The following is a 14,475-nucleotide window of genomic DNA, read 5'->3' as shown; positions in this document are numbered from 1 at the left end:
GATTTTCATAGATTTTTATTATGCACTGTTGGGATTTATTAAATCAACTAGTTCTAAATTGTCTTCTTCATATTTAAATAGATTAAGGTTAAAATGTTATCTTGTCTCCTGGTAGAAGGAAGACAACTTAATACCTAAAAAATTTCAAGACTCCATACTTTCAAAGGTAACTGTTTTCAAATGGCCATTACTAACTAGCATTCTTCTATTCCTTCTAATAACCTAGGAGCCCCTGGGTGGTGGAAATGATTAAAAGGCTGGACTTCCAATGAAACGACTGGAGGTACCAATCCACCTAGAAGAGCCTCTTTGGCAATCTACTTCGATAAAAGTCAGCATCTGGCATACTAAGGGTAGCTGGAAAAACTCCAGAGCAACTACTTCTCCCCTCAATGGCTGCAGGTAGACCCTATGAAAGATGTCTGCTACTGTTGCCATCAAGTCGATTCTGACTCATACCTACTCTATGTACAACAGAATGAAGCACTGCCTGGTCCTCCACCACCCTAAGGATCATTATGCTTGTGATGTTACATGGACCATAACCTTGACTTTCGAAAGGAGCCTTAGTGGCTCAATGGTTAAGAGGCTGGCTGCCAACCAATGTCTGGAAGTTCGAATTCACCAGTTGCTCCTTGGAAACCCTATGGGGCAGTTCTACTCTATTGGTAGTTATGAGTTGGAATTGAGTCCACGGCAACAACTTTGGTTTTTGGTTGTCTTTTGAAAAGGGTGATGGACAGAGAGCTAATTTCCTTCAAATTATGATTAAAAGCCAGATAAATGATTTTTATTTACAACCGGGAGGTCAGATCGAGAAAATCGTCTTATGCCATTGCTTTCTAGGAATTACTGAGTGCTGTTGGAGTAGAAGAGGCTTCAAATTGTAATGAAGAGCTTAGTCATTCCTTCTCTTAGGTCTGTCCAAAAGCAGCTCTTACTGTTCGAGGGGAGCACTGCCTTTAAAAATAATAAAAACTGAAAGAAAATTTGCCGGAAGATTTATTCCAAAGTTATTCTACATGCATATAAGTAGACCATTTTGTTTGCAGAAAAAGCATATGGCTCAAAAATGCTAGCTACAATGAGACTTACAAAGAGAAAAGGTGAGTGAAATAGAGTATGCAACCGAAACTTGCCCTTGCCCTTTTAGTGCAGGTTAACAGAACTTGGTCTCTGTTTCTCTACCAATCCAGTTTGAAATTAAAATTAAGCAAGCAGGACTTCCAACATAAAAGAAAAAATCAGCAACTCTGGATGAGAACCAATGGCAGGATTAACCTGGGTCAGGTAAAATGAAAATTTGGTTTTGTAAGAAAACCTCAAAATCAAATCAAAATATGTACTATCAATCTTTCACACATTACAGAAAAATAAAAAACAAGAAGGCAAACCTCTTGCCCTCAAGTAGATTCCGATCCTTAGCGGTCCTGCCCCATAAGCTTTACAGAGCTATTATCTTCATGGAAACTGCCACATCTTTCTCACAGAGGAGTTGGCTAGTTCGAACTGCTGACCTTTTAGTTAGAAGCCCAGGACTTAACCACTGTGCCACAAAAGCTACTAATTTATAAGTAAGAATTAACATTCTGGAGAAAAAAAAAAGAAAAAATTGTCATTGTTCACTAGATAACACCATGAACTGCTGAGAACCGTGCATAGCAAGAAAATTTGGCACTAGTGTTGTAAACTTGAGTTCGGAGTTAGAGCTGTGGTTACGGACCAATCCGCCGAAGCCGAAGGTGACTCTTCGCTGTCAGAGTACACGGCCTAAGATAAAAGGACGTTTTTCCCCTTCTTTTTCGATTTAGTTGACGGAAGACGGCCGCCCACGCACGGCCTGCCTACATGGCGCCCGAGCCGGAGCGATCAGCCGCACTTCAAACGCGATCCCCCGGGAGGCCATTACTTCCAACACCGGCCTAACTTCCGAGTCTCCTTTTAAGGGTGGAGCTCCGGGGTGACGCGACCCTCAGAGCCGGAAGCCCCGTCTGGACTCCCCGGAGAGCTTCCGGGCAGAGACAGGCGGTCCATAGGGTCCTCTATTGGCTTGTGGTCTTGCTTGTCCTTACTGTACCCTGCTACTTAGGAAATCAACGCGGCTCCTGTGGTGACAAGGACCGGTCCTCCCTTCTGTGCCCAAGTGTATTTAAGTAAAACAGCCTAACAAGGTGTTTCCTTCCGGTTACTGCCCTTCCACTAACAGAGGTGTCCAGCAACCAACAACGGTCCGGTATAAAAGTTCTTCCGGTCCGTCGTACGCGTCAGCGACACCCGCAGCCTGCAAGTTAAGCGCAGCTGACGCCGACGTAAATCAACAAAGGTCACGTGGCTCAAGCTGGTCTTTTCGATTGGCCGTGCCTCAAGGGGGGAGGGGAGGGTTATCAATGCTGCGGCGTGGGGCTCGCTCTTTGACACTATTATAACAACTTTGTGCCTGTGCTGTGTAAGTTTGTGGATCTAACAAATCTTCCCGTGTTTCCCCAGTCCCGCGCAATTCCACTCTTTTTTTGAGTCTCTCTCTTAGCCATCCCTTCCCACCCACGCAATGTGACCCCGTATCCGAACTCCGCAGCTGTAGCAGCCGGTGCCCTCGCCTAAATCGCCTCTGCCAGAAAGTTGGCTTGCCATTTCCCCGCGACATTGCAGGCGTCCTTCTAAGCCACGAACTGGAAGGGAAGTGAGCGGACATTTGAGTTGTAAATTCGTTGCCTTCCATGAAATCGTGCGGAGTGTCGCTTGCTACTGCCGCCACTGCCTTCAGTGATGAGGAAAAGAAAATGGCGGCGGGAAAAACGAGCGGCGAGGACGAAGAGGGATCCCCCAGCTTGACAGCTGAAGAGAGGGAGGCGATCGGAGAACTGGACAGGTATGTGTTGCCGTCACTCGTCTAGTGGGCTCTGGCGGGGCCAGCGCCGTTCTGCATAGAGGGCCCAACACAGTTTAGCTTCTAGAGGTTGCGGGGCAGACTCTTGGGCTTTGCGTTCGGCGCCAGGTCATCCACATCTCGAGAATGGGACGAAATGGGGGATTTCCTGGAGCTTTAACGAGCTGCCTTTCTTCTCCCTTTAGCCGCCTCTTCGGGTTTGTGAGGCTCCATGAAGATGGCGCCAGGACGAAGATCTTACTAGGCAAGGTAAGTCAGCCGCGGGCCCAAGCGGGGACATGGCCTTGTCCAGCGTCCGTCTTGTCTTGAGCCCTGTAGTCCAGCCAGCACTCTTAGTGGTCACCAACGGTGACAGAGGGTCTTACAGAAAACTCTTTTTTGCTTTTGCTCCTCTTTACTCCCTTGCAGAGTCATTATTTATTTTAGCTTCAGGAACACGCAGCGCTTTGGGGCCGGGAGAACAGCTTTTTAGTTAGGCAGAGAATCTCTTTGTTTCTATTTTAGTTTCAAAGGTTCCTGGTTATTTGCAGATATTTCAAAGATTCAGGCTTATTAGCTTCCCACGGTTTCTCCCCTCCCCCCAGTGGCTTCTTCCTGAAGTCTGGTGTTAACCACACGTTTTAAGCTTGTGTCTCTGCTTTTAGAAGGCATAAGCTGCCGGTATTTTACGGCAGTGGAAAGTTTGCTTTGGCTTTTGACCTGTATCCTAATTGGTACGTATTTTATCCGAGGTTAAGTGATTTGTTTACGTTTTTGGTCCAGCTACCACGGAAATATCGCTCCGAATATGATTTTGTGAATTTTTCTTCCGGAATCCTCATTTCCTATGTGCCTGAAAGAGGAGGCCGGCCTCTTGGGGAGGGGGAGATTTCCAGTTTATTTATGTGAAAACTTCTTCGTATTATCGTTTAGGTAATGGCTGCTTTTGTGGGTCAAGATGGCGGCAGTGGGCGGAGAAACGAAGAGAGGACTCTCTGAAGGGAGGGAGCAGTTATAAACAGGGAAGTAAACAGTAGCAAAGAGGCCTTTCTGTCTGCTGTCTCTCACATGGGTGGTACTTAGTAAAAATTATCCATTATTATTTAAAAGTAGAACTCTTGTTGTATTCCCAAGTTAGGAGCAGCATTCGTAATTCTGGTATATGCTTATCAACCTGTAGAATATTTGGTTACCCATCTGGAAGGTATAGAATAAAGATCCATGAATTTGAGTGTCTGTATCAATTTGTATCTCCTGACCGAAATCTGGTTAACACTCCTGTTTTGTCGCTTGGTACCAAGAAACTAGGACTATGCAATAAATAGTACTTACATTAGATATTTTCTAGTTGAGGTCAGGAATGCATCTGACAGTTTTGTTGCTGCAGTCGAGAAGGAAGTATTAGGTAATTAAAGCACGACGTTTCCTCACACCAAAGTTTTTACTTGCCATTATGTTTTAATCTACAGTCTGATACTGGCTAGTTTCTTTTACCTGCTCTCTCATGTTTTTATTTGTTTGATAGTGAATGACCAGAAAACTGAAAAGCAGAAAAAGCACGAAATACGGTTTTTTTTTTAAAGTAAATTCAGTCCATTTAATTGATGAAACAAATGAAGCTTTATTTTGTACGTGCTGTTTAAAATATTACTGTCAAAATAGTGACTGTGATACAACGCAAACAACAATTTACTATGTTTTATGTTAAAACAGTCGAGTATTATCAAAGGTTTCATGCCGATAGATGAAACAAAAGATTGAAGGGAATGCTGTTTTATTTTGGAGTGATTGTTCGAGATTTAGGGCCCTGGTTGAAGCAGTGGTTAAGCGTTTCGCTGCTGTTCACACTGGGCAGTTTGAATCCACTAGCCGCTCCTTTGAAACCCTGTGGGGCAGTTTTACTCTGCTGTACAGTTGCTATGAATGTGAATCAACTGGAAGGCAACTTTTTTTTTTTTAATTGACAATTTAACGTGTGGTTGATGATGTTTTTTGTGTTGACATCATTTGAAAAAGAATGGCCAAATCTATTGTGATTATGGTAATGAAAAAAGAAGAGTAATTTGATGTTTTGTGTGGATAACGTGAAAATGCTGGTTGAAGGCATTAAATTTCCAAATGCTGGCATTCAGAGAAATTTCCAGTGGATGGTGTTTAATATTAGATTTCAGTTAAAATAACTCTGTTAGGTGGTATTGGGTTTAAATTTTATGGTAAAGTTACCGTCTAATTTTAATTTGGTATGATAGACAACATCTTTAATCAAAAGGTTACATTCAGATTTTGGATCTGTTAAATTACATTCCTTGGTTTTTTTTTTTTTAAGTTTATTATGAAAAATTAAAAACATCTTTAAAAGTAGAGAAGATAGAATAGTGAAACCATGTACCCATCATCTGTCTAGCTTGAACAGTTTTCAACAGCTGGCCAGTCTAGTTTCAGCTCCGTCTGCCTTTGTTCCCCTTTTTGCCCCCAAACACAACACAAATCTCAGATAGCCCTTAGCATTCATGGCTACTTCAGATACATAGGCACTTTATAAAAACATAACTGTAAAAACGAAAAAAAACTACAATGCCATTATCATACGTAAAAATATCAACGTCATTTGTTCATGAATCCTTGTGTTTTTGCCTGTAATCGGGTAGTGAATAAAACAGATGTTCAATGCAGTGTATCATGATAGTCTGAATATTTTGCAATTGTGGTAGGATTCTGCAATAGAGGTATAGCACATAGTTTTCTTAAAGAGCTGTATTTACGGTGTGTTTTTGTTATTTCTTGGCATGCTGATATGTATACATAGAACATTGCTGTCCTTGCAGAGTAAAACCAAGATTTAAAGTGATTTTTAAAAAAATAAACAGAAAATTTCTATCCGTAGGACATAATAGAATTTGTATATGCACATAGTAGTTTTCTTGAAATGTATCTAAAGTTCATGATTTATTTTTGGTACTTTCTGTTCTCCATCTCTTTCATTTTTAACATTAGCTGCTTTTTAGTCTTGGATACTTGAGTCTGTTTGGATAGTTTTTGAAATTTAAGGGAAAACCTATTCTTAAGAACTAGTAGCTAAAAAGTTTATTGCAGCAATTATTTTAAAACAGGGTTATGTACATAGCTAGATATCTGCTGTCAGGCTGAGTGTAACGCATACCAGGTCTGTGTATTACAGAACCATATGTTTGGTCCTGTGTCATCCTCATGATGACTGGCAAGTTCAAATCCATTGTTGAGGCTCTAAGTGCCAATCCAAGTTACCCAGGGTTTTCTTCACCCTTACTGGCCATCTCTTTCAGCAGATTGCATTGATTAGGAATACTACTGTGTGTTCATGAGGAATATTTTTCTTTTAAGATTTTTGTCTTTATCGAGGGTTGATATCGAGTGTAATGCTAGCTTAATGAACTGAGAATTGTTTCTTCCTCATCTTTTTTCCAGAGTTTCTTTAGGAGTCATATACTTTTCTCCATAAATGTTTGATAGACTTCATCTGTAAAGCCTTTAGGACATGGGTTTTTGTTTGTGAGAAGGCTTTGATTACTAGTTTGATTTGCTGTATTTCTTTTAGAGTCAGCTTTGGCAAATGATGCCTTTTATAGCAATCTATCAAGTTCATTGGCATAAGTTATTAGTAAACTGCAAAACCAAGTCTGTTGTAGAGTTGATTCCAACTCATAAAGACAGAGTAAAAGTAGGGTTTCCAAGGAGTGGCTGATGACTTAGAACTGCTGACCTTTTGGTTAGCAGCCATAGCTAGCTGTACCTTACTATAGCTTTTAACCACGTAGTATTTTCTTACAGTTTTCTATAGAGCCTACTTGGAAATTTGGCTCTTGTCTCATTTTCCTTTTTCAGTCAGGCTGTAGGTTTATTAACTTTGTTAAACTTCTCAAAGAACCTACTTTTGGTTTTATTATTTTTTATTGTTGTTTTCTGTTTCTTTGATTTCTGTTCTGATCTTTATCGTTTACTTTTTTTCTTAGTTTCGGTCTGATGCTTGATTTTAAGCTTTTTAAAAATAATTGAGGTTTATTTTATGGCTTAACGTAGGGTTTTCTGAAAAGTGTTTTTATTTTATTACCTTTTTAAAAACTAAAGTAAAATCCAACTAACATATGTAACCCTTTTTAAATGTACTGTTTTTTCCCCAATTAACTGACACTAGGCCTTTGTCAAATATCAGCTGCTCATATGTGGATGGGTTCATGTCTGGATTCTCAATTCTCTTCCATTGGTTTATGTATCTGCTGTTGTACCAGTACCAGCCTGTTTTGACTACTGCAGCAGTATAATAGGTTCTAAAATCAGGTAGAGTGAGACCCCCACTGTGTTGTTCTTTTTCAGTAATGCTTTACTTATCTGGGGCCTCTTTCCCTTTCACATGAAGTTGATGATTTGTTTCTGTATCTCATTAAAAATTGTCATTGGAATTTGCATCAAAATTGCATTGTATCTGTAGGTCGCTTTTGGTAGATTTTTTTTACAATGTAGAGTCTTCCTATCTGTGAGCAAGGTGTGTTTTTCCAATTATGTAGGTGTCTCTTGGTTTCTTGCAGTAGTGTCTTGTAACTTTCTATGTATAGGTCTGTTACATCTCTGTAACATTTATTCCTAAGTATTTTATCTTCTTGGGGGCTACTGTAAATGGTATCGGTTTGGTGATTTTCTCCTCGATGTTCTTTTTGTTGGTGTAGAGGAATCCAACTGGTTTTTGTATGTTTGTTTATCTTGTATCCTAATACTCTGCTGAATTCTTCTATTAGTTTAAGTAGTTTTGAGGATTTGTTAGGGTTTTCTGGGAATAAGATCATGCTATCTGCAAATAGGGATCCTTTTACTTCTTTACCAATCTGGATGCCCTTTTTTTTTTTTTTTTATCTAGCCTAATTGTTCTGGCTAGGACCTCCAGCACAATCTTGAATAAGAGTGGTTATAAAGGGCATCCTTATCTGGCTCCCGATCTCAAGGGGAATGCTTTCAGGCTCTCTCCATTTAGGGTGATGTAGGCTGTTGGCTTGGTATAAATGTCCTTTACTATGTTCAGGAATTTTCCTTTTGTTTCTATTTTGCTGAGAGCTTTTATCATGAAAGGGTGTTGAACTTTGTCAAATGCCTTTTCTGCATCAATTGAAAAAATCATATGATTCTTGTCTTTTATTTATGTGATGGATTACATTGATTGTTTTTCCAATGTGGAACTATACCTTCATACCTGGTATGAATAGCACTTGGTCATGGTGAATTTTTTTTGATATGTTGTTGAATTCTATTGGTTAGTAATAGTGTTTTTTTTTTTTTTTTTACTAGATACTAAGTTTGTATTGAGTTGCATTATATTCATTTTCGCATCATACTGTTCTTATGATGGAACCCTGGTGGCACAGTGGTTAAGAGCATGGCTGCTAACCAAAAGGTCCACAGTTGAAATTTACCAGCTGGGAACCTTTTGGGACAGTTTTACTCTCCTCTTGGATTGCTGTGAGTCAGAATCAACCTGATGACAGTAAGTTTTTTTTTTTTTTTGTACTTTTTAATTATCAGAGATCTTTTAGAAGGGTTCTTTCTCCTCATTAATTGTTGCATAGTGTTTCATTTTAATGTGTGGCTTACCTAGATTCAGACTGATAAACTTTGAGGGTGTCATAGTACTTTGAATGGGCTCTTCTGTTACTATAAGTAAAGTAGAATATTTTTTCATACATAGAGGAGTCCTCTGTGTATTCTTTTCTGTGTATAATTTTGTTATATTTTTACTTCCGTTTTTCTGCATTAATTTTGAACTGGCTGCTGCTGCTTTTTTGTATTTTATTGTGTTTTTGGTGAAGGTTTACACAGTAGCATAAGGTTCCTATTCAGCAATTTCTACACAGGTTATTTTGTGACATTGGGTATGTTCTTCACAGTGTGTAAGCATTGTCATTATTTCTGTTCTCTTTATTCCATTTCTGTTAACCCAGTTTCCTGTCTCCTTACCTTCTCCTTACCTCTCATCTTCTTTAAAAGTCGTTGACAATTTGGTCTTACATAGATGGTTTTTTAAAGGAGCACAGTACTCATAAGTGATAGGATTTTGTGAGCCAGTCTTTTATTTAGGTAAATGATAACTGATTTAGGCCGGGTTCTCTGTAGATGTGAAACCACTAGAGTGTATAAATATATATAGAGAGAGATTTATATCAAGGAAGTGGCTCACGCAGTTGTGGAGGCTGGAATGTCCCAAGTCTGTGGATCAGGAGAGAGGCTTCTCCTGATTCACATAGCTGCAGGGGCTGGTGAACACAAGATTGACAGGTCACACAGCAGGGATCTTTCTCACAGGTTGCGAAGACTGACAGATCCTGAGATTGGCAGGCAAGACCACAGGTAGACTGCTAGCTCGAGTCCCAAGAACTGGAGGTCAGATGAACAGGAGCAAATGGCAGGATCCATGTAGGCAGAAGCCAGAATGTTGCCTTATGTTTGGATGCTGGCTATAGGTCCAGGGAAACTCCCTTTCAACTGATTGGCTACTTATAACATCTCATTAGGGAGGGTGACCACATAGCAGAACTCAACAGGGCAGTGATCACAACATTATATGACTGCCAGAACACTGAGAATTATGGCCCAGCTGAGTTGACATACAATTTTAACCATCACAGTGACCTCAGGGGTTTATTTTGGCTCAAGGTTTAAAAGAGTATCACAGGGAATGTCAAGGAGTTCCTCAGTCTCAGGCAGTCCACTAACTTTGGGTTTGAGGTTATGGTCCACATTTTTCTCCCATTAATCAGGATTTATCTATTGTGGACCTAATCAGAAAGATTAGTAGTTGTAGCCAGGCAGCATCTAGATCTTCTGGTCTCATGGTAGGTGTGGCCATGATCTGTGCAGTCTGTTAGTGTTGTAGACTAGTTTCTTCTTTGAGTCTTTGGTTTCTTTTTTTCTCCTTTTTCTGGACAGTTGGAGAGCAATTGTATCTTAGATAGTGGCTAACAAGACCCTAGATGCTACTTAACCAAACTAGGATGTAGGCCATAAATGTTACAAAGTATATAATGCCAGTTGACCAGGTTGTCTCATGAGACTAAGGTCCTAACCCAGAAAACCAATCCTGTGAGGTGTTTGGTTTGGCATAAGAAGTATTTGTAACTGTCCATCTGTGTGTTTTATTATCATGTATCGATATAATGCACGCACACACGTACATACATGCATATACATATGCATACATGTAACCCGTGTACACATGCTCATAATCACATATACATACCTATGCACATATATGTCTGCATACATATATGAAGATGTATACTCGCACATATTTTTTTTTTTGCCTGTTGCAAAATTATGTAGGCCATAGCAGTTACCAAAAGGCCCTATTTTCTGGTGTCCATCTTAGTGACATGGTTTGCCTTATTCAAGCTATGCACATGTCACCTTAGTTTGGCGTTGCCTTTCCTGTCACCAGAAGTAAGTGTCTACTGTTCAGAGATGCTCTTCCATCCCTGGCAACCACTAAATTTGTGTATATTTATTTAAAAATTTTTTTTATTTTTTTGTTCTTGAGAATATAGCATGACAACATACACCTATATAACAGCTTCTACATATACAATTAAGTAACATTGATTACGTTCTTCAAGTTGTGCAACCACTTTCACCCTTCTTTTCTGAGTTCTTATTTATTCTTGACTTTCCTATATTAGGGAAAGAATATGCATTTATTTTAGGCTTTGGTTTACTTGTCGGGAATATGGACAAGTAGTTATGTGTTGGAAGTCCTTGGATGGCACAGTTAAGTGCTTGACTACTAGCTGAAAGGTTGGTAGGTTTAAACCGACCTAAACGCTCCTTAGAAGATAGGCCTGGTGATCTGCCTCTGAAAGAAAACCTTATAGAGCTCTGCACCCATGAGTTCACTATCATTTGGAATCTAAGGATGGCAGCTAATAACCACAGTAACTTTTACGTCTGAGTGCCTGTAAATAGCATCCTAGAGCCCTGGAAAGAACTAGATGTTAGAAGTAGCCCATATGTGATATGTTACCACAAGAGTGATAAAAAGAAACTCTTAAAGAAACGTCATCATTTTAAAAAAGTTTATGTTAGGAAGTGCTTTTTAGTTTTATATCCAATATACCAGAAGTATTTGTTACACTCCTGTTAGTAAATAAAGCATCACAGTGGTGATTCTGGAGGGGAACTAGGGTAGGAGGGACAATAAGGCAGAATAGCTGTGAAAAACTGAAGTCTGTCTGATACTATTCCTCCCTCGTCGATTCTGAGAACCTCCTTTTTTTCTGGAATGAGAAAGGATTAATGTAGTCTTTGAGATATGTGAAATTGTAATCATGGCAAGAAGAATGATTCTGTGAACACGCAGGGAAAAAAAAAACCGTACTGGTTGGAAAAAGGAAGACATTCCCAGAAGGTTGTATGGGACAGTATATCGTGCTAAGTATGTCTCTTATTCCTGCAAAATTGAAAAAAGTAAAACAGTAGAAGATACCAGCAAAAGAAAAAAATAGTTTTTTGAAAAGACCAAAAATTTTAATGAGAGAGGATGTAGAATACCATTTATAAGAATGAAACATTATCAGTATGGGCCCACGGTTTTTTCTCCCTACAGATATTTAATGGGCAAAGGAATATTATGTATAAACTTGTACACATAAATTTGAAAACTTAGGTGAAAGGAACAAATTCTTGGAAAGCTACCAAGTTTTAAAATATACCACATATGAAATAGATAATATTTCCAGTCTGAGTACTGTTCAAGTGACTTCATGGTTAAAACCTAAAAAAAACGGAAAAACCAAAATAACCTCCAGGTCCAGGTGGTTCTATTGGTGAATTCTATTAAACATTTAAAAAAGAATTGACACCAAATCTACATAATCTGTTGTAGAAAATAAACTAAGAAGTGAATATTTCCTCAACTTACTTTCTGAGGCACTATCTTGATAAAGAGCTTCAAACTGATTTGTTCTGTTTCATACCCTGCTGAGACTGCTTTTCTGACAGGTTCCCAGGAAGTTACACGTAAGAATCACTTGGGTATCTTGTTAAAATATAGATTCTGATTCAGTATGTCTGGAGTGGAAATACAGAATCACAGCAGAGAACGTGTTACAAATGCACATTCTCAGTTTTACTCTGTCCTGTAGGGTCGCTACGAATTGGGAATGCATTCGATGCCAGTGGGTTTGGTTTTGATGGCGCATTGGTTAAGAGCTCATCTGTAAACCAAAAAGCTGAAAGTTCATATCCACCAGCTGCTCCTTGGAAACTGTATAGGACAGTTTTAGTCTGTCCTGTAGGGTAACTGTGAATCAGAACGGACTTGATGGCAATGATTTTTTTGTTTGTTTGTTTGTTTTTTATCCTAGGAGTACAAGGATGTTAAATATTTAAAAATGACCGACTATATTAAGAAGCTAACGATAGAAAATCACTTAGATCTTGTCAGCTGATGGAGGAAAGCCATTTGACAGAATTTTAACACCCATTCACATTAAAAACTCGCAGAAAACTAGAAATAGAGGGGTGTTATCTCAGCCTGAAAAAGAACATATTTGAAAAAACCACAGTTAACATCATACTGAATAGTGCAAGACTGTATGTTTTTCTGTGAAGATTGGAAACAGGGCAAGGATGCCTGCTCTCACCACTTCTACTCAATATAGTATTGGATATCCTAGCCCCCACAGAGGCAAGGCAAGGAAACAGAAGCATCTAGACTCCATATTCACTGATGATGGTATGATGTAAACAGAAAATACCTAGGGTTCTAGAAAACCTTCTAGAACTAAAATTTGAGTTCAGGAAGATCAACACATGAAAGCCAGTTTTACTTCTGTGAACTACCAGTGTACATGTGGGAACTGAAATTAACAATACCGTTTATAATCATCTGAACAAAAATGGAAGTTCTAGATTCAGATTTAATTAAACACATCAGAGCATTTATGCTGAAAGGTAAAAAACTGAGAAAGAAATAAAAAGCAGATACATACATGGAGAGACATGCTGCTGTTAAAAAAAATTCAAAACTCAAAGAAATTGAAGCATAAGGTTTATTCCAAGCATTTGTTCTATTTGCTTGCAGGAAGATCCATTCCTGTCTAAAAACAAGTGGCTGAAAGTAGGCTAGTTACAGTTGTTAAAAAATAAACCTTTTATTTAACTGAAAAGAATATTTGATTTTTTTTTTTAAGTAGTTGAATAAACAATTTGCAAATTGGAGGAGTGGTGTTTTCCTACATGAAGGAAATAAACACTCCTAAGGATTGGGTATTTCTCACAAACAAATCTTTTTGGTTAATGAATACAGTTTTCCATGATAACCAAATTCTTAATGGTTACTGAGTTAACATTAAAAGGTAGCCCCTGAAAATTTGGCCCTTTACCAATTTGTAACTATGAGACCTCTTGAAATTAAAATCGAGGAAGCTCATATCTTTTTTGTTAAATCACGAGATAATGGCATTGTTATTGACTGCCCTTTTAAAGTTGGGAAAGATAAATTTAAAATGCTGCAGAACAGTTCTTGTGAAGGACACAAATGAATACTTTGCGTTTGGAGTCAGGCCCTTTTCATGGTTAATTTTGGTTTAATGGGTAAGACAGCTCCCTAAAAATTGAAGTAAAAAAATTTTTTTCACATTGTGTTCAAAAACTGGAAGTCTCAGTATAATAAAGGTATGTTTTCCCTGATTTAACTGGTTTAATGCACAGTGCTTAAACCATGGACAACCTTATAAAATTTGTGTGGAATGGTGGCAGAACTCGAGTACCTATAATGGTTTTTGAAAAAAAGATGGGTATAGTAAACAATACAGAGTTATATTGACAGAATGATAGGCATTTATATTGGTTAAACAAAAGAGAACACAGAAACAGAACTATATAAGTAAAATCAACCAGTTTTTTTATAAAGGTGCAGAATGAAATGAAACAAACAGAAACCCCATCCATTTAATTGAGAAAAGCTAAATCTTTTCAACAAATGGTTCATATCTCCAGGTAAAAATATGAACCTGAGTCTAATCTCACACTTCATGTGAACACAGATCCTGTATTTAAATGTAAAATATAAAACTATGAGATTTATAAGAAAACAGAGGAGAAAGTCTTTGGGACCTATGTATGTGCGAAGAGTTCTTGAATATGACAGTGAAAGCACAATTCATAAATGAAAGTCCTAAGTTAGTTGGAGTTTTTGAAAAATAAAAATTTTTGACATGCAAGGAAAGGATGAAAAGCAAGATACACAGTGGGAGAGACTATTTGCAAATCACATACCTGACAGAGTACTTAATATCTGCAATATATAACAAACTAAAAACTTAGCAACAATAAGCAGTCTAGTTAAAAATTGGGCAAATATAGGACTACGCATTTCTCTAGATGAAACAGATGGCAGATGGGTGTATGAAATGGGGTTCAACATAAGTTGTTGTTAAATGTGTATTAAAATCAAGATGTGCTGTTAACATCTGGTTGCCATGAGTCAAAATCAACTCAGTGGGAACTGGTTTTTTTTTTTTTATTTTAAATTAGAACAGCTCAATGAAAAATAGTGACAACACCAAATACTGGTGAAGATGTGGAGCAATTGA

General features: G+C 38.4%; 1 protein-coding gene across 9 annotated transcripts in view; it reads left to right on the top strand.

Annotated features, from left to right (window-relative positions):
* The first annotated feature begins 2,435 nt into the window (after positions 1 to 2,435).
* Positions 2,436 to 14,475, top strand: part of LOC126069873 (lysine-specific demethylase 6A-like) — a 214,718-nt gene continuing 202,678 nt past the window's right edge. For all 9 annotated transcript variants that reach the window (XR_007516091.1, XM_049873512.1, XM_049873510.1 and 6 more), the window contains exons 1-2: positions 2,436 to 2,869; positions 3,073 to 3,136. Coding sequence is in view for 8 of the 9 variants with exons in the window: in XM_049873512.1 (XP_049729469.1) it covers positions 2,718 to 2,869; positions 3,073 to 3,136 (216 nt within the window). In the remaining variant the exon portion in view is untranslated. The remainder of the gene's footprint in view (positions 2,870 to 3,072; positions 3,137 to 14,475) is intronic.

The sequence above is a fragment of the Elephas maximus genome, chromosome Y (assembly GCF_024166365.1).
Source record: "Elephas maximus indicus isolate mEleMax1 chromosome Y, mEleMax1 primary haplotype, whole genome shotgun sequence".
Classification (NCBI taxonomy): domain Eukaryota; kingdom Metazoa; phylum Chordata; class Mammalia; order Proboscidea; family Elephantidae; genus Elephas; species Elephas maximus.
This window is presented reverse-complemented; position numbering and strand designations above follow the sequence as displayed.